The 19284-nt window shown below is 34.6% G+C and overlaps 1 protein-coding gene across 2 annotated transcripts; it reads right to left on the reverse strand.

Moving 5' to 3' along the window:
• Positions 1 to 265: 265 nt before the first annotated feature.
• On the reverse strand, positions 266 to 18293 carry LOC129939345 (centrosome-associated zinc finger protein CP190). 2 transcript variants are annotated; one of them, XM_056047322.1, is made up of 5 exons: positions 17818 to 18293; positions 17277 to 17752; positions 12991 to 14170; positions 7196 to 8247; positions 266 to 1577 (listed from the first exon to the last, which is right to left on the reverse strand). In XM_056047322.1, the coding sequence occupies exons 2-5, from the start codon at positions 17715 to 17717 to the stop codon at positions 780 to 782; spliced, it is 3471 nt and encodes a 1156-aa protein (XP_055903297.1). In that variant the 5' UTR covers positions 17718 to 17752; positions 17818 to 18293; the 3' UTR covers positions 266 to 779. The 2 variants fall into 2 exon arrangements, with proteins under 2 accessions (XP_055903297.1, XP_055903296.1); XM_056047321.1 differs by having other exon boundaries at positions 17277 to 17730; positions 17818 to 18292.
• Positions 18294 to 19284: the final 991 nt, after the last annotated feature.

A 19284-nucleotide genomic window follows, 5' to 3' on the forward strand; every position in this document is an offset into this window, starting at 1 on the left:
TCTTCCATTCGGTCAAGAGCTACCAAACCCATCCACATTATCAATACGGAGAACTTCTTTATTTCTACTGATTCAATTGGAATCCACTGGTTCATTCGCCAATGCTTAGAACTCCTGTTTTGCTGCGATAGTGTGTTCCGAAAAACGGTTAGCTTCATCAATCATACATTTTTCTGTAGACTCCTGCCTTTCGCCCTTTAAAAATATAAACCTTTATTTACCATTTGACATAACATTTACATTTAAGAAAAACAAAAAACAACTCTTCAGTGATATTTTTTGTTTATTTTCGTGTTTATTTGTTTTTTTCGATTTTCTAACAATCTGGATATCTATAAACTTAAAGTTATTATTTTGTTTTAAATCATATACATACACGTATAAATGTTCAAGCAATTTAATGTTAGTTAAGTTTTTAAAATTATAAGCAATACAATAATGAATATTTATGATAAACTCATAGAGAAAAAAAAATAAAACTATATTTCTAAATGTTTGAAATAGCGACCGTATTATGAAGTTTCTTCATAATGCGCACAGTCTTCTAACAAATATTTTACATACATGATAAAATTGAATTTTTGATTTTATTTTAAAATATGTTCCAATGCAACATCTGAGATATGACAAAAAAGAAAATATCAATACTTAATCTTAATAACAAGAACACAAATATTCGTGTTTCTTCTTATTGGCATATTTATAATTGCAATCTTATCAAGCAAAATAAATTTCCAATTTTTAAAGTTTTATATTCAAAACGTGCTCGAAATTATTATCTACAAATCGTCCTCTTCATCGGCCCATTCATTCAGTAGACTCTTTACTTTGTCTGGTGTTTTCGATGAGTCTTCTTCTATTGATTTTGATAATGTTTTGACTCCATCTTTGTCTTCGTCAGGAGTTTTTGATTTGGGAGGTTTATCTGTTTCTGTTTCAGTTTCTTCATCTTGTACATCATCATTGTCTTTTTTTGTCGATTGAGTCTTGGAGTCTGACAAATCATCTGTTGATTGACTTTTTTGCAGATCCTTCTCTTTGGCTGATGATGTTCGCCGAGACGTTCTTCCTCCTTCCACCGATGAGACAACAACTTCTTTATTTTTTTCAACATCTGTGGGTGCAGCTGATTCTGGTTCTGAAATGACATCCTCAGACTTTTCTTCGGCAGTTGTTTCTGATTTTTCAACCTGAACTTCTTCTTTTGTGGCTTCATCTTCTTCCTGCACTTGTTCAGAGTGTGATGATTGTGTTATTTCATCTTCTGCTATCAATGAAGAATCGGCTTCTACTTCGGTTTCATTTATGAACTCATCGGTAGCTTCATCTTGGCTCTTATTTTCCACATTGTCCGATTTCACTTTTTCAGCTTCATCTTCAACAGGTGGTATTACTGATTCTTCATGTTCTTGTGTCTTTTCTTTATGTTGTTCAAGTTGCTCGGCAATATTTTCTTCCTCTTCTTCATCAATTTCATCGTCTGTCCAATCACCTGTCAACATTTTTAATTTTAAATTTATATCTTCTGCCTTTTTGGGATCTGGTTTTTCATCTTTTGCAGATTTTGTTGGTGAAATCTGAAAGAAAATATAAGAAATAAAATAAAGTGGAATAAAATGATTTTTTAATAAATATCATTTTTTCTATAATTATTGTAGTACTTGTGGCATGATTGTAAGTACGTTCGACTGTCATGCTAGAGGTCTTGGTTTCGATCTCTGCCTGAGCTACCTTAAGTGTTTTCCGGGTACTGCGAGGATTTGACGAATCCTTTAAGAGCAATTATTGTCATGAAAAGTGTTTTCTTAAATTAGGAGTTCGGATTCGGCACTTGCTTTTTCTTATTTCCCATTTTGGTTTATTGCGTCACATTTCCTCTTAATTAAATAAAATAGATTACTGGCTCAGCCTTTACGGTAACTGTCCAAAATCAACACTAAACATAATAAAATCAACATATCATCAAGCTGTAATGCGATAAATTAACGCATTTTAAACTACACCAATAAAAAATGTAATAGCCAAATCCGACTTGCCTTCATTTGACAAGGAATATGAAGAAACAACTTTAAGACTTGCTTTAAAATTCTTGTTGCCGTCAAAATCCATTATAAAATAAAGAGGCAAAATCTCTGTTGCTATCCATACGCCAAAAAAGAAACCTCAGCAATTTAATGATATGGAAACATGTACTAAACATGGAACATGGTAGTAAACGACCTACTTACAGCATTGGAAGCAGAGGGTTTTAAGGTGATTGCCTATGCTGTCGACGTTGCGATATCCGTATCTGGGAAGCACCCCCAAGTTCTCTCGGAACTCCTACCAAATGCCCTAAACAGGCTAACTAAATGGGCTAAGCAATGTGGATTGGACGTCAACCCACACAAAACAGAATTAATACTCTTTTCGAGAAGATATAAAATTCCTCAGATTAGCCCACCCAAGATTAGAGGAATACCATTAAGCTTTTCCGATCAAGCTAAATATTTGGGCCTCATTTTAGACAAAAAACTAAATTGGAAGGCAAATATTGATGAAAGAGTCAAAAAGGCTACTGTAGCGCTTTTTACTTGTAAAAAGGCCATAGGATCAAAATGGGGCTTCTCCCCAAAAATAACCCACTGGCTATACACTTCGGTAATCAGGCCGATACTCATTTATGGAGCCGTCGTATGGTGGACCGCACTGGACAAGATGGTAAATCTAAATAAGCTCATTAAAGTCCAGCGGCCAGCAGGTATGTGCATCACAGGAGCACTTCGCACAACACCAACCGCAGCACTGGAAGTGCTTTTAAACCTAACACCACTTGTCATCTTCTCTAAAAAGGTGGCTGCCAACTCATGTGTAAGGCTTAGAGCCACCTCTCAATGGACCAGTAACAATACTGGACATACTACTATTCTAGACAATTTCAGATCTATCCCAGATCGCTTAGACTATACCACCCCAAAAATGGTATTTGGTAAAAGATTCCATGTGTCCATCCCTTCAAGATCCTCCTGGGAAGAAGAGGGACCCCTGGAAGACGATGCGGTACACTTCTATACTGACGGTTCAAAGACCGATCACGGAGTTGGAAGTGGTATCTTTTCAGAACAACTGAATCTCAGTCTATCCTATAGACTTCCCAATCAAAGTAGTGTATTCCAGGCAGAAATAATGGCAATTAAAGAAGCACTATCCTGGCTCAAAGAAAACGTTATATCTTGTAAGGATATACGAATCTTCTCAGACAGCCAAGTCGCTCTTAAATCTCCCGCGTCTGTCTCCACAAACTCTCGAACAGTCCACGATTGTCAATCATCTCTGAATGAGATGACGGAACAGTTTAACATTCACCTCATTTCTGTAGAAGCTGCATGGACGAGGAGGAAGAGGAAACAGTCCAACACCTTCTGTGTACATGTCCAGCACTCTCCATTAGAAGGAATTACTTTCTCGGTAATCCCTTCTTCGATAACACCAGTGAACTGGCAACGATTGACACAGAACGTCTCTCTAACTTTATTAAAAGTACAAAATGGTTTGTTTAAATTCATTACTCTCCCATGAGTAACCTCATTAGTGGTATCACAATGGGCCCTTGAGGTCTACGTGTGTCAATGACATCTGGACAGCCACTCCAACCTAACCTAACCTTGTACTAAATTTCAACTTGCCTACTTAAATTAATTGTATTCAATCGTCGTCACACCCGAAATACTTTAAACTGTCAATATGCTAATTCATTAAAGATCCAAACCACATAATGGCGATCTAATAAGACTATGTCTACTGCCTGAAAACGCATGAATTTCCTGCTTACATATTATGTTAGTAAATCACCAACGGTTTTGTTCACCACGTTTAGTAAGTCGGATCTCTGAAGAACGATCAAATCAGAAATCAAAACCATCCGCTCTGTCCCACTTGCAATGAAACAATGGACATCACACACTTTCTAGCCCTCATAAACTATCTTTTATCTAACAACAATAAGAACATTTACGAACTACTCACAAATATTAATTCACAAAATATAGAAACTATCCAAAAATTTAATTTTAAGACTTGTGCTCTCTAAAATCTGGTACTAAACTAGCAATTTAAGATTATTATGATAGTTTTTCTAAGTAAATACAAAATATTTTTCATTAAAGTAACGTTAGAGATCGGCTCATAGTTTTCTTTAAACCATGACGGAAATACAAAAACATCACGAATAGAGAAACAGGAAAAAAATTAAACCCAAAAAAGAATTTATACCTTAAAGTTCTTGAGTCTCTTGAAATCATCTTAAGGTCATAGTAATACAATGAACTATAAAACGCACCCACACAAAAAAGTATTGAATCAATAGCAACTTGATTGAATTAGATGTTCATCAACACTTAATGGTCACTTGTGTAAAAATTTAACAATCTACATTTATTTTCATTCTTTAAATTTATTTTATGAAGAATTAAGAAACATTTCTTTTCAAGTTTTTAAAGAATTAATAACATTTTTATTGTTTACAAATCAATAATCAAAGCAAGTTTCATAGAAATATTATCTTTTTCAAAAACGCTAATTTCTTGAGATTCGCTATTATTTAATACCACTTCGGACTTCTTATCTTGAGCAAATATGAATTCTTTCTTTTTAAGTTTGATTTTGAATGCTAAAAAACAAACAAAAAAAAACGACGTTTAAAAAATATACATTTAAAACGACTAACGCCAGTGAATATCAATTCCTACAACACGTGTAGATAGAGTCTTTTGGTCAAAGACATCTAAAAAACATTATGAAATTGCTATAGTGACACAAGAGAATCAATTGATTTATAACAGGAACACACAAATCAAACTAAGCGCCCTAATGGGGATCTTTAATACCCTTTTTATGCTTAAACACAGTGTAAGCATTAGGAAAGATGTAGATAGAGTAGTACGGCTACAAACCGAATCTCTGTACTACCGAAGTATTGCTTGAGGGTATACTGATGATTTTTCCTAGAGGCACGAGTATTACGTTTGAATCGTTTGAAGGGGGGGGGGGAATGCAACTGGCTATTTCACAAAAGCAAAATTCGTTAAAATAAAGTTAAAAAAGGGTGAGATTAGACAATTTACGACGGTTTTAAGCGACTTAAATGATTCAATGATTCACCAATCAATTTGATTTGTTCAACACTGTCTAAGAGACTTAAGTATGTTACAGGAGCAGAAGCCCGGAAATAGAAATTATACTCAAGATTTGGACTCGTATAAGGCTTGTGGATAATAGCCAGATAAGAGGAGGAGAAAGATTCTTGCATCACCTTAGAAAACCTAATCATCTAGCGTATGTGGTCTTTCCATAAGAGTTGTTTGGCAAACACATACCGAGAATTTCAAAGTTTCTAGTCTCCCACTCATGAATAATGGCAAATTATGTTTTAACGATAGAAGGCAGCATGAGTTTTCAACGCATCAAATTCTACTCGATTTTTGAAATTCCATTCAACAATGCTGTCGAGGTCGGAATTCAATGAACTTATCTAACATTGGCGTCGAAGATCTACATACGAAGCGCAGGGTTGTGAATCTAAAATCGAAGTAGATTAAAGAGCCCTGGGGTACACCAGCATTTGTTATGTGGTTTTCAGACTTGAATCATCCAATACGAAAGAGAGATTCGTCAAAACCGAAGGCGGGTTTTCAATGAGATGGCCTGATGCCAAACTCTATCAAATACTTTTGAAATATCAAGCGCTTACTTTCTTCAAAACGATATAAAGATTTGTTCGAATGTTCGGTGGGATAAACCATATCACCAGTGGACCTGGTACTCCTGATCATGAAGAAGCCTTAGGTATATTTCTTGAGCTAATAAATTAATCAGCTTTTCCATGAGCATGGAAAGAAGGGACATTAAGTCCGATAGTCGATAATTCGAGGAGGAGGAGGATTCGCCATTTTTGGTATAGTCCCAACAAATGTCATTTCCCATCCACACGCAGTCAGACCTGAAGAGTAGGACAAATAAAAATCTTACGTAGTGGTTTTGCCAACATTTTAGAACACCTCTCCAGAACAGTACCGGGAATACCATCTGGGCCAGAGGATTGATGTGTGTTGGGATCTTTAAGGAAATATTGGTCCCATAAAATCTTTACGATTTCAAGGACAGGCAAAGTCATAACATTCTCTGTCAGCGTTCATTTGTTGCCAAAGTGCCTAGTAAAGATATTACCTTTCGCTCTAGAGCTAACAAATAGAGTTCCATAGATAACGAGCGTAGGAACTGAGGAAGAGGAAGAATTAATCATGTTCTTTAGGATGAGCCAATATTTTTACTTTCTAATCTTTCGTTATTCATAAATTTGGTCCATTGAATTTTGGACGTTGCAGGCCCTCCTTTCAAGTTTTTTCTGATTTCCTCAGTTCGGTTATCTTAACAACAACGCAAGATTGCCTCTTAACTTTCCGAAGGCAAGGCTTTTTTGCCTTAGTGAATTACATCTGCTGTTGTTCATCGTCCCACCAACTTTTATAAAAAAAAAAAAAACAGTACTGAAACTGAAAATCAATTATTATAATTCATTAAAGTTTGAGTATTTACATTAAAAGAAACTGAGAAAAGTATTCTTTTGAGGTTTTATAAAAAGTAGTGGGTGATGGGTGAGCCCACTTGGTCAGTTCAAATGAAACCATGCGCTTTCTTTGCGGCTGTTGCTTTTAACCCCATACGGGATGAAAGTACTCATTCCCAAAAGAATCAAACTTATGACTATATCGTTGACTGCAGTTAACGTTATAGAAAGCTGAAAGTGTTCTTATCAAGAAAGTGTAGAAGTCAACGAGTGCTTTTTGCTAGACCATTAAGGTCTGATATTCGAGTGGACTCGTTGAAGAGCAAGTAATGTTGTTAAACGCATCAAAGATCTCAGCATGCACTTCTTACGGTTAACAGTGATTGATAACGTTAAAAGCAAATATCAAAAACAACGGTTTTGCAACCAAACTTCAACTTGAGTTTTTTAAAGTTACTTTTCAATTTGCGTTAAGGAATCGTATTTTAGATTGAATAAAATTTTCAAAATTTGGCTTTTGGACCTACATTTGTAAACCATCTATTTATATTTTATCAAAATGGATGACAACTTAATATAAAACACGTTCAAAAATTTCGAATTGTCCTAAAACTAACTTAAAATAAAATATACATTGATAAAAAAACTTACAATTTCTTCTTTGATCTTGTTCTCTTCATTAACATCTTTTTCAGTTCCTTCATCGTCGTCTGTCTCGATGTCATCATTGTTTTTGTCATCTTCCATTTGTTCATCATCATCTGCATCATGAGCAGAAATTAAATTCTCAGCCCATTCCATATGATCCTCATCGTCCAAACGTTCGTCATTATCAGATTCATGATGTTCTTGCAACCTCTCATCTTCATCGACTTTATTGGCTTCTTCTTCTTCCGCAGCATCAGCTGTCGATAAAAATTCAGTGTTTGGATCGACAAACTCATCAGTATCTCTCTCTGCATCCCTCGCTTCCACCTTTAGTTTTATATCATTTTCAGCAACTTCTGTGCCTTCATCTGGCGGAAAGACGCTCTCATTCAAAACCATTACAACACCACCGTCATGATCCTGATCCAATTGGGACATTATTTCTTCTCTCTGTTCGGCGGTAAGAAGCATTTCATTACCATCCGCATTGACAAACTTCGGTCCGCTGTCATTTGCGTATTCTTCTTCTTCAACTGTCGGTTGATGTTCCTCTAGATTCAATAATGTACTGGGCAAGGCAATGTCTGAGAGGATTTTGATTTTTGCATCTGAGGAGTTCGCTTCGAGTTCTTCATCCATTTCTTCGTCTGAAAAGTCAATAACACCATCTTCACGGGCACGTTTCTTGTGGAATGTCTTCATATGTGTATAAAGATTCATTTCTTTAACGAAGACCTTATTGCAATAGATGCATTGTTGTTTGTGTGAATCGGGATGATATTGTTCACCATGAAGTTGCAAATCATTTTCACTCAAGCAAATCTTATTGCATTCCTTACATTCGGGAAATGTATAAAGGAGAGAGGCAACTTTATGGTCTGTCAACATGTGATGATGAAGCTCACGATTAGTCTTTGAACGCCAACCACAATATTCGCAAAGTGCTGCATCAATAGTTTCCTTGTGTGTATTGATCAAATGACGACGGAATCCACGATACGATGGAATACTTATAGGTCGACCATTAACACCACAACGTAGACAAAGCCAAGGACCTTAAAAGGTAACAAAATAAAAATTAAATCACAAAAAGAGAAACATTTACAACGAAAAAAGGAAACAAAATTTTGAAATTTATGTATGCAAATTGGTCTTTATTAATAAATTTAATAAATGCAATTTTACAGCAACAAATAAATTCATAATAATAACAATTTACAGTACAAAAAAAGATAAAAAAAAACTAATGCTTTTTAACGCCTTTAAATAGATGAGATTGAATATTTTAGTAGCGATTTAAATGGTCTTATTTGTTTTAAAAAAAAACAATAAGTTGAAAAAAGATGAAACTCTTCGTTTAATCCAAATATGTAATACGTTTCATTCTTTTTCGTTACATGTAATAGTGCCTAAGACTATTTCTTCCTATCGGAAATAGTGATGTGTTTTCTGGAAAAAAAGAAACTATCACAGAATGGAGTAAAAATAAGGTTTTAAGAAAAAAATCTATAATCAAATGCAGGGATAGTACTACAGCTACAACAACTAGTTATTTGAAAAGCTAAGAAAAAGGAATCCTTCAGTGATATTTTTTTTTAGTTTTTCGAAAAATTGTTTGCATTTAAATTTAACTTTAATGTGAATAATATCGGTTGATTTCAGCTCAGAATAAAACAAGTGCAATCAACAGAATATGTTGTTGTAATCACAAACAAAATGTCTTAAACATATTAGATACTTCAAGGCTCCATATCATAGTCAACAAAATTATGCTATTTTAAACCAACTTCTTAATGAAATCAGAAATTAAAGAAATATTGAATTATGGACGGTGTACTTTTTATTGATCAATTTTTAGTATATAAGATTTTAAGTTTATCTTTTCGCGGACGCTATTCATTTTAAATAGATACAGTTTTTCGGAACTTACCGCGTTTTTTCTTAAGAGATAATTATAATATCCTTTTCCTGGCATATCGATTTTCATTTTTTCGTGTTCACGGAATACGTTCTTAAACAGTACCGGAGCATTGTTGTTATTAGAATATTTGTGGGTAGTGTACTTGTACTTGGTTGTTGCTGCATCAAGTCACTGTATTCTAATTTCAAAAAACAATAACTTTTACACTTATCAAATTTCACACTTATCCCGTGACAACGAACAATGAAACTTGCTCAAAACGTCATGAAAAACAATTTATATTTTTATTTAAAAAAAATTGGCGGCAAGTCGGGAAAAATGTTTAAAATGTTTAGTGTGGATAAGATAATAATTAACAAAATAAAAATCACCAAATTACTGCAAGGCAATTGGGTTTCTTCTTCGTCTTCGAATCCACACCCATAGGACAGCGCAGTAGAGGAAGACCGCGGATCAGGTGACGCGCCAAGTGAAAAGTGACCTCACCCAACTTGGAGCGCGAAACTGGAGACATCTAGCTAGAGACCGAGCTAGATGGAGAAGTTTATTGGGTGAGGCCCTAGTTCACACAGGACTGTAGCGCCACCTTAAGTACGTAAGTAAGTAAGTAATTGCGTTTCTTCTTCCGTTATGTGTCCATGGTCTCATAAAAAGGCAACAAATTAAAGGTTCACAAAAGCGAAAAGCAGATTGCAATATTAGCTAATACAAAAGGGTTATGTTTTTAGGTAAACGTAAGTGGTTTAACTAGACAAACCCCATTATCCAACCACAAATCTTTTATTAGAAACAAACATTTTGAAAAAATACCACTAGCTAGTCACGTGATCGAAAGCTACCATTCTATAGACATAGAAGATGTCAGTTATTCAAACCTAGCAACATTCGTCAAAGTTCACACTTGAAACTAATCCGCAGTATACTGTTCACTTGTCTCTAACTTTGTCGATTGTTTGTTTAATATTTTCAAGTCATCACCTTCATTTTGTAATGCAATAATTTAAAATTGTATTTGAAAATAAGTTATGATTGTAATTCGATGTAAAACCTAATGTAAGCAACATCTGCCGAAACGTTGGGAAAAGCAAATATGTAACTTGACTGTTTTATTACCATATCATTCGTGGCCACATACTTTTGTTTTAAACACAATAATTGGTATTGATGTTGTTAGACATTGTGATTAATAGCAAAGTCTTATTTTGGCATCCCTATCAAAATGTCTGTTTGTGCAGATGAAGAATGCACGATGCTCTATCAAGATCGCACAAAATCGAATCGATGCTTCAACATCGTTCTGGAAAGACAACACTTAATGCACAATATTTCAAAGGTCAATCCTATTAGTCGGATACGCCGGTGATATTGTTATAATTAAAGGATCAAAGCATGATATCAGTGGGGCGTTTTTGAGCATTAGTACTGACGCGAAGAAGATGGATTTAATAGTCAATGAAGGCAAGACCAAATATATGCTGTCATCAAGAAAGGAATAACGGATGCAAATCGCAGACTTTTTCTAATTAAAAGGCAACTGAGTAGAAAAGTCACTCTGTATATGAATCATAATCCCGGTCCTCATTTAAGGCCCTGAGGTTTGTAAATTTTTATAGGAAGATGGGAACTTCGAGAGAGAAGAAACAACGAATAGGTTGTGCACCGACAATGATCTAGTCAAAAGAATAAATTTCCAACAACTTAGATGTCTGATTCATGTAGAGCGAATAAACATCAATGCTCTAGCCCGGAAAGTCTTTGAATCCAATACAGATGGACGGCTAATAGAGGAATCGGGTGGCAGACCTCAACGTACTTGCTTTCTTGGAGATTTAAAACGTCATATTACTAAGCTATCATTGTTATGCTGGTAATATTAAAGTTCAACGAAAAATGACTACTTTTAACTTTACTTATAAAAATGACCGTGGTAAGATCTTATCACTGATTAGGTTTTAAAAGATATGCCCTGAATTAACTTTTATAATAGTCACCAAAGTTTTCTAAAAACTACTTCTGAAAAGGCTCTGCAAAATAATTGAAGAATAATTCCGAACCATTAGACTAAATTTAGAAATAAGCAATCCACAATAGACCAAGTACATCGAATTATTTATGTGGCAGCACTTAAAAAACAAAAACATGTATATATGCTTAATTCTTAGATGTTGCTCAAACCTTTGACAAACTGCAGAGGGAACTTCCCATGCAGTACTACGAATCGTTAGAGTACGGTATAACCAAAATTACTCGGAAATAAATAAATACAATCAGGTGTACCGCAAGGTGGTCTCCTAGGACCCACCTTAGATCTTTTTTAAACAAGGAATATTCTTGCTAATATCAAAGCTGTAATGACCAGTTTTGCTGATGATACTGCAATATTAGCGCCAGATAGATTCGTTACAAAGGCTACACAACATTGCAAAATGTAGTGAAATGAAACAAAATCAACGCAAGTAATGTTTATAAACAAAAACATAAGTAATGTTCAAATTTCTATAAACAGTACCTTGGATTTTTTTTTATAAAGTACAGGCACTCAAGGGGATATTAATACCCTTAACACGTTTACGGTTAAACACAGTGCGAGTATTAGGAATATAGAGAAGGATTTAAGAGGAGATACCGGTGCACATTGGTCTTAAAATTTTGAATATTGAAATGGGAGGGGAAAGCAGAGTTGGGTAAAGCATTCCACATTCTCGATGAGTGGTTAAAAAATAATCTCTATAATTAACAGTACGTCCGAAATTGAGCTCGAGGGTAAACTGATGACCATTTCTGGAAGTGCGAGTATTACGGCTGAAATTTTTGAGAGGGCTGCAACTGGCTAATTCGACAGAACATTGTTTGTAGAACGAAAGGCATGAAACATTGCGCCGGTGTTCGAGAGATGTAAATGTTTCGGTTATAGTTCTATCGCCTATCTTTTTCAAAGCTCTTTTTTGTATCCTAACTATAATTTGGATACAAATCTTAAATGGAAAGAGCACATCAAAACAGTAAAGAGGAGAACTAAACTTGAAGTACAGGACTTTGTATTGGTTAATAGGATAGAAACTCTGACCCATCTATCCAGGACAAACCAATGTTATATGTATACGCAAGAACTAAAACCCGTTTGGACATATCGTCGCGTCGGCCTCATAAGAAAAGCTCTACATTAAAGACGATATTTGAAATTTATTTTTTGGAAAATTTTCTTGATTGCAATTTTATTATGTCGCATAATTTATCATTCAATAAAAACAATTCTTACTTAAATAAATAAATTCAAGGGTTCAATATTAATACAAAATTATTTACATTCTGAACTCTCGTTTTATGACATATAAATATGAGGGTGTGCAAAGAAAACAAAAGTTGAAGCCATCCCAAAATTCTAAAACAGAGTCCTTCGTGGAATAATAAATGACCCTTGGTATATAAGAAATAACTATTTACATCGTGACCTTCAAGTTGAAATGGTCACAGAAGTGGTTAAAACAAAAAACAAGATGTATTACATAATCAGCGACTGCGAAGTCATACCAACTCCCAAATGGATACCGTCTTTAATGTACCAGACAATGTTCGGAGATTAAAAAGAACAAACCTTATGAGCTGATGATCTTAAAGCTATAGGGAAGTATAACAGCTATGAACTTGCCTTAAAGTGCATTAAATTCTCGATCGATCGATTCTTATCGAGTTTGTTTTGAAGATTGCAATCGGATAGAAAAAAAACATTTTTAACAAAACCCAAATTAAATTCGATCCAAAATAATACATTATTCGCTTCTCTACAATACAACAATTCGAATAAAACATAAATGGTAAAGTGGTAGTTAAGTGACGTGATTTTAAATAAACTATAAAAAAAGATATATTCAATTACCTGTTGTGTTTTCAGCGCCTTGTGCAATCAGCGCATGCATTGTTTTGCTATCAATCCTACGCTTTTGTGGTGCAGCACTAGGTGCTGTCTTAACGTCATTTGAATTCTTCGCCGGAATTATTTGTGCAGCTTTAGTTTGAGTCTCAACTTTAACAGCACTTGGGTATGCCCTTAATGGTTTCTTTATAATCGTTTGTGCCTTTTGCGATCCAGATGGTTGCTGTAAAGTTTGCAATTTTTCTGTTTCGTTAGATTGTTCCAATCCCGATGATATATTTTCAATTGCTTCCTTTTTCACAATAATCTTTTGTGATTGTCCGCCAATATTTGGCATTATTTTTAATTTGATGTTTTTGTTACTTTTCACCAAATGTGGATATTGACGAAGAACTTCACTTATAATTTTAGCATGATCCATTTTAGAGTTAGAACTGTCTTTAACAACAATTGTTGGTTTCTCATTTGGCGATTGTTTGATGATAATTGATGAGTGTTGATTTTGTTGCTGCAGCTGTTGTTGTTGTTGCTGTTGTTGTTTGACTAATACAGACGATGAGGATGGAGAGGGATTAACACTCAAAGGTTCTTCATCGTCATCATCATGATGAAACTCATCATCCATAATACTATCAAATTCAGCATCGTCGCCAAATTCAGCAGCGATTTGTTTTCTCATTCTTTGTTGCTCTGAAAATTCCTTAACATCTTCAATGTTTGGTTTCTTGGCTGGTGGCGAGGTAAATGTCGCCACTGCTGGTCTTTTATTATTATTGAAACCTTTGCGCAATTGTTCAAATGGTGATGAACGATTCCATTGTGAAGATGACTGCATATCTATATAATCTTCTGGCTCCTCTTTCAATGGTTTGCTTTCATATGAAATAGAATCGAATGATGACTCATAAGTTTCTGCCTGAGAATTGGGTTCTTCAAAACGAATTGGACCACGTTGTAATTTCGGAGGAACCCGTAGTAATGTGTTTGGTGCAGGCTTATAGGTGATTCTATCTTGCATTTGTCTCATAATACCTCGCTTTGGTGTTGTGTTTGTATGTATTGTTGTATGTTGCAAACGTTGTTGAGGTTGTTGTGTTGAATTTACAGACGACTGTGGCGATTGGAGAAGCTTTGGAGCGGCGTTGATTGGAATACTTTTTTTCTTTATCATTTGGTTGGCAACCTAAATAAATATAAATACAAATATTATTTTAGTTTAGTTATGAAATAAAACAATTTGTTTTATATATCAGGAATCAAAACAAAATGTATGAATTGTTTTCCTATTTTAACTATTATAGAAGGCTCAACTTAAATAAAAAATAAATCATAGAAGGAGGATCGGTAATGGTTTGGAGCAACAGTCAGTTTCCGACCTTAAAAGGTCGAACTTTGAATCGCCAATTTTTTTTAAAAGATATAGTATGTACCTACAAAAATATTGGAATTAGAAAACATAGAAAGTACATAATTGGATACACAGAACAGTTGGTTGTTTCATGCCAAATTTTAGGTTAATAAGTGTGATTGAGTAAGTTTCTGTGCTCATGTCTACTTTTCGTCGCATGTCAAAAAAAAAAAAATTATTCATTTTCTAGAACGAATTTGTGCAGTATTCCAATACTAAGCTGAGATGGGAAAGCTGTTCTTAAACTGCTTAGTTCAGTTCCTGTCTTACCATTGAAACACACAATACAAAAATCTCTCAAAGCTGTCATTGACATTTCTCACTTTAAATGTTTCTATAGCGTTTTCTAAAAATGTTTAAATACAAATATTAAAATTTTGAGTTTATATTTTTCGACCCCGGCAAAACTTTTTGTCTAAAGCAGGTCACTTTAAAAAATTACTTGCCGACAGACACACTGTGAAGTATGCAATTTATTTATTTCTCAAGTAAGTCAACAGATATAATTGAACCACCAATTAAGCAACAGATATAGTTGAAAGACCTCAAAAAATACAACTTTCATTTGTTGCAAAAGAAAACGTTCTCACTCTATAATATTTGATATTTTTTGTTGTTTGATTTGTTCGGACACAGTAAAAGGTTATTTAAAAAAATAGTTTTACTCAAAATGACCGACATGAGATTTAAAGCCAGCCCTTAAATGTTGTGCCCATCGACCTATAAACGCATGGAGTGTTCCTTTTGATATCTTAGACATTGCTTCCGTAAAATGTTCATTGAGATTTTAAAAATTCCTGTAAGATGTCTTTCAAAAACGCTTTTCAATTCTGACCACAAAAAATTTCGTTATGATTAAAATATTCCAGAGAACCATTCTAAGGCACTTTTGCGTTGTCTTGGCTTTGTGTATTTCACCAGAATCCCTTAAATGTTGTGCCCATCGACCTATAAACGCATGGAGTGTTCCTATTGATATTCTAGACATTGCTTCCGTAAAATTTTCGTAAAGATTTTAAAAATTCCTGTAAATTGTCTTTCAAAAACGCTTTTCAATTCTGACCACAAAAAATTTCGTAATGATTAAAATATTCCCGAGAGCAATTCTAAGGCACTTTTGCGTTGTCTTGGCTTTGTGTATTTCACCAGAATCCCTTAGAAGAACCCATCGATCTCCTTTTACCAAACCCACTACAATGTCTCTATGGAACAACTTGTCAACGGTTTTCACATTTGTTCCGAAAAATGAGAGGTTGTGACACTTTGGAGTTAGACTCTCAATCAAACCATTTCAGAAGCGTGGTAATGGTTACGATTGACCCTTCGAACAACTTCAACGGTAAAATTCTTTTCATTGGAACAAAGGAATTATTTCATGCTTATTTCTTGCGTTTCCACATTAAAAGCCCTTTGAAATTTTCCACAATAACTTATTAGATTCGAGGTGTTAGCAAATGATCTGTACACCGTCGATAGCCCATTATGTGTAGATGCTCCCTAATCAGCATTTTTTGTCTAGATGCATAATCGAGCGGGTTATTGATTTGTCGAATTTAAAAAACCTTTCAATGGTTTCTTGGAGTATCTTGTTACCAACGATGCGTTTTAATTTACAGCCTGTAGTTGATCCAGCTGTGACTTGGTACCCAACAGAGTCTTATGTTATGTTGTGAGCTAAGAACCGCAAGTTCTTTACAAACTTTGATTTTATTGCTGTGGCAGAAATCGATTTTATTGCTGCTTGGCAAGCTTGTGATAGAGCCATCATTGCGACCTGGAGTGGAATCTGCTAAGATGATTTTTAAAAAATGACAACCAAAATTAGTAAATTTTACCTATGTAAAGTGATAGACAATTCTACTCCTGTTTTGCAGCATATGTCAAGTCTAATACTTCGTCTTGAAAGACGCTGCTTTGATTGGGAAGTCTGAAGGAATTGGAAAGATTGAGTGTCTCAGAGAACAAAACTGCTAATCCTAATCCAGTAACCGTTTTCTGGCAGTCAGTATATATGAAAATTGACGATTCATTCATGTGTGGAACATTGATAACCCATTCGTTGCTATCAGAAAAGTATCATTTCATCTTTGTTTACATTCTTTCCTATGTATTCCGGTACTGGTCTGGTAAGGCACTGATTGCAAAAGTTTTCTGTACATAAAGGTCCACTGATTTCAAGTTTCCTTTAAATAAAGGTCCAGGGGTTGTAGATTGAGTATTGCTGCCACTCCAGCAGTAAGAGTGGTTCTCATCGCTCATGTTATGCCCATGTATTACATTCTCTGTACCCTTGTGAGGGTTTTTAGATTTTTAGGTTTCTCTAACACTTTGCTGTCCGAGTTTTTTTTTTAAAGTCTCTATTTCAGCTTTTTATCTACGACTACTCTAAGGTATTTATTTGGGGTCCCTTTATACTAAGGATTGTATAACTTGCGATTTTCCTCCTATTTGTAAAAAGAGTACTAGGTCTGATATAAGAAGCCAAAACTTTACCTTTATCAAAGGAATTAAAAGAAGATACCGGTGCACATTGGTCTCAATATGTGGAATGTCATAATGGGATGCAAAAAACTTAATATTCTCCCACGCCATTTATCAAAACGGCGCACTACAGCGCTAATTGGATCTCAGGCTAGGTTCCCTTGAGATCGCCATTTCTACCGCTTTTGATGGTCGGCTTAAATTGTCAGAAATTAAGAATCCACTTGAGACTGGTACATCTAAGCAACTGTACAATGCGTAACTATTAGATATTCCAAAGAATACAATTCTTTTCGAATTAGATTAAAAACAAAACGCTTACACCTTACCTTATTACTAAAATACACCATAATTGAATAATTTTTAATGGAAAATCCATTACTTAACATTCAATTCTTACCTTGCTAGGAGCCGTCCTTGAAATTTCCATAGTACGCTTATGTGCTTCCAGCAATTTCAACAGTACAGTCATGTTCATTTCTTTGGCGGTCTTCAAAAGTTTGCCATACATTTTCAACTCGAATTCCAGAGTTCCGGTGTACATAAAATTGACAATCGGCACAACCACATCGGCTTGTAATTCCGCTGGCATAACCAATGCATCGTCCATAAGTTCGCATGTCTGTTCCAGAACATTGAAAAAATCCGTACAAGCACTCAAAACCAGACGATGCACTTTTAACTGAGAATTATCACGAAATTGTAATGTCAAGTCACAGAAATCGGTCTTATTGAAGAAATTCTGTAACTTTTGTAAGAAGAATACCCCCCAGTTGTCTACTTTGACAGATTTTATTTCACCCATCGCGTAGCTTTGAACGCCAATCAGTTCTATGCTCATTCAATGTATTCACCTAAAAAGTTAATGTTACAAAACTGTATTTGATTATGCGTTTCTAATAAACAAATTAAGATCAAAATTGCTTCTTTAAAGGATATACCTTGATGTTTATTTACACCTCGCAGCGCCAACAAAATTACGACAAACGCGAGAGAACAAAAATATAATTTCTCCACAAATGGAATTTGACAATGCACCGAAATGAAAGCTTTCTTCTTTTTATTACTTCTTTTTTCTTATTGTGCACTTTTAACGCTTGAATTAGAAATTCTTTAAAACACGTCTGCAAGAATTAAGAAATATTTGTTTTTCCTCAACAGCTCTAAATGTAAACTAAACTAATTTGATGTTTGTAAATTTATTAAAAAAAATAAATAATATATTTTTGTATTTTTGATCGAAATCGAAAACACAGGAGTCGCTTCAGTTTTCCAATTACTTCAACCCAAAATGGCGTCCTAGTCTTAACGAAATGTCATAATGAATAAAAGTATTGAAAACTTAACGAAGCCAAGCCATTATTTAGCAAGTGGTGGTTGGATTGAATTTGTGGTGTTATTTTGATGTGTTGCCGACTTGCCGTCCCCTCAACGACGACGACGACGTCAACGAAGAACGTTGCGATGTATTTTTAGGTTTCGCTTTCGGTTTGAATGGTACCGTTGGCGCGCGGCGTTGTTCTGAAGGAGTGGCGGCGTGGTGGGAATTGTATCATAAAAGCTTTATTAATTTTTTGAATACTACTTGTAAAGCTAGTTAAGGAGAGGAGAGCTTTTATTGTTTATTTTAATTTTATTTATGTTATTCAACGAACGATTGATTCTGCGTGTTTGAATTTGGATGATTCTACTTTGTTTAGCTTTTTCTTTTAAAGCCAGCCTTTAAAATAGGGTCAAGGATAAATTAATAGTAATGATTTACTTTTTAGACTATAGGTGGCGTATTTTTTGTTTATATTTTGACAATAAGAAAATTGTGTATAATTAATCTACGAATTCAGCATTGAACACTTTAATGATAATACAAAATTACATAATAATAATATTTAATTTTAAAGAGCGACACCATTCATGACTTTCTGAAAAAAAAAGAATTTCAAAATACGAAGCTTTTTAAGGTAAGACAACGGTAAATTATTAAAGAGTAAGGATAATAAAAAACCATGAAAGTTTTCATAAATCAAGAATCTCTAGATATACATATGTATCTTCAATTTGAAGTTTACAGACAAAGAAGATGCAAAATAATGAAATCACACTGGTTGGAAAGAGGGAGAAGATCAAAAATGCCAAGATCTTCAAAAATGCAGATTATAGGAAATCGGATAAAGAAAAGAAATGAAGGCGATCATGTTCATCTCTATTATAACATCTTCGTCTGCAAATGTAATAACTCTTAGTTGCATTATTTGGCAACAGGTTAAAGCTGGTAGTACACGACAAAGTCCTCAAAGATCCAAATGCTCCCAAGCTGATCTCAAATTGACCATGTGTGGTTAAACTGAGTTGGCTCGTGGTTTGGCTCCATCATTCAGAAGTCATTGGTTCGACTGTGATTGATGATATTG

Source organism: Eupeodes corollae, chromosome 1, assembly GCF_945859685.1.
Source record: "Eupeodes corollae chromosome 1, idEupCoro1.1, whole genome shotgun sequence".
NCBI lineage: Eukaryota > Metazoa > Arthropoda > Insecta > Diptera > Syrphidae > Eupeodes > Eupeodes corollae.

Excerpts from the sequence above, each read along its gene's own strand:
- LOC129939345 (XM_056047322.1), bottom strand. The coding sequence starts at position 17,717 with ATGAGCATAGAACTGATTGGCGTTCAAAGCTACGCGATGGGTGAAATA. Across the intron at positions 14,171-17,276 it reads CAAGGACGGCTCCTAGCAAG|GTTGCCAACCAAATGATAAA; the intron begins GTAAGAATTGAA and ends ATATTTATTTAG. Across the intron at positions 1,578-7,195 it reads ACAAGATCAAAGAAGAAATT|ATTTCACCAACAAAATCTGC; the intron begins GTAAGTTTTTTT and ends ATTTTCTTTCAG.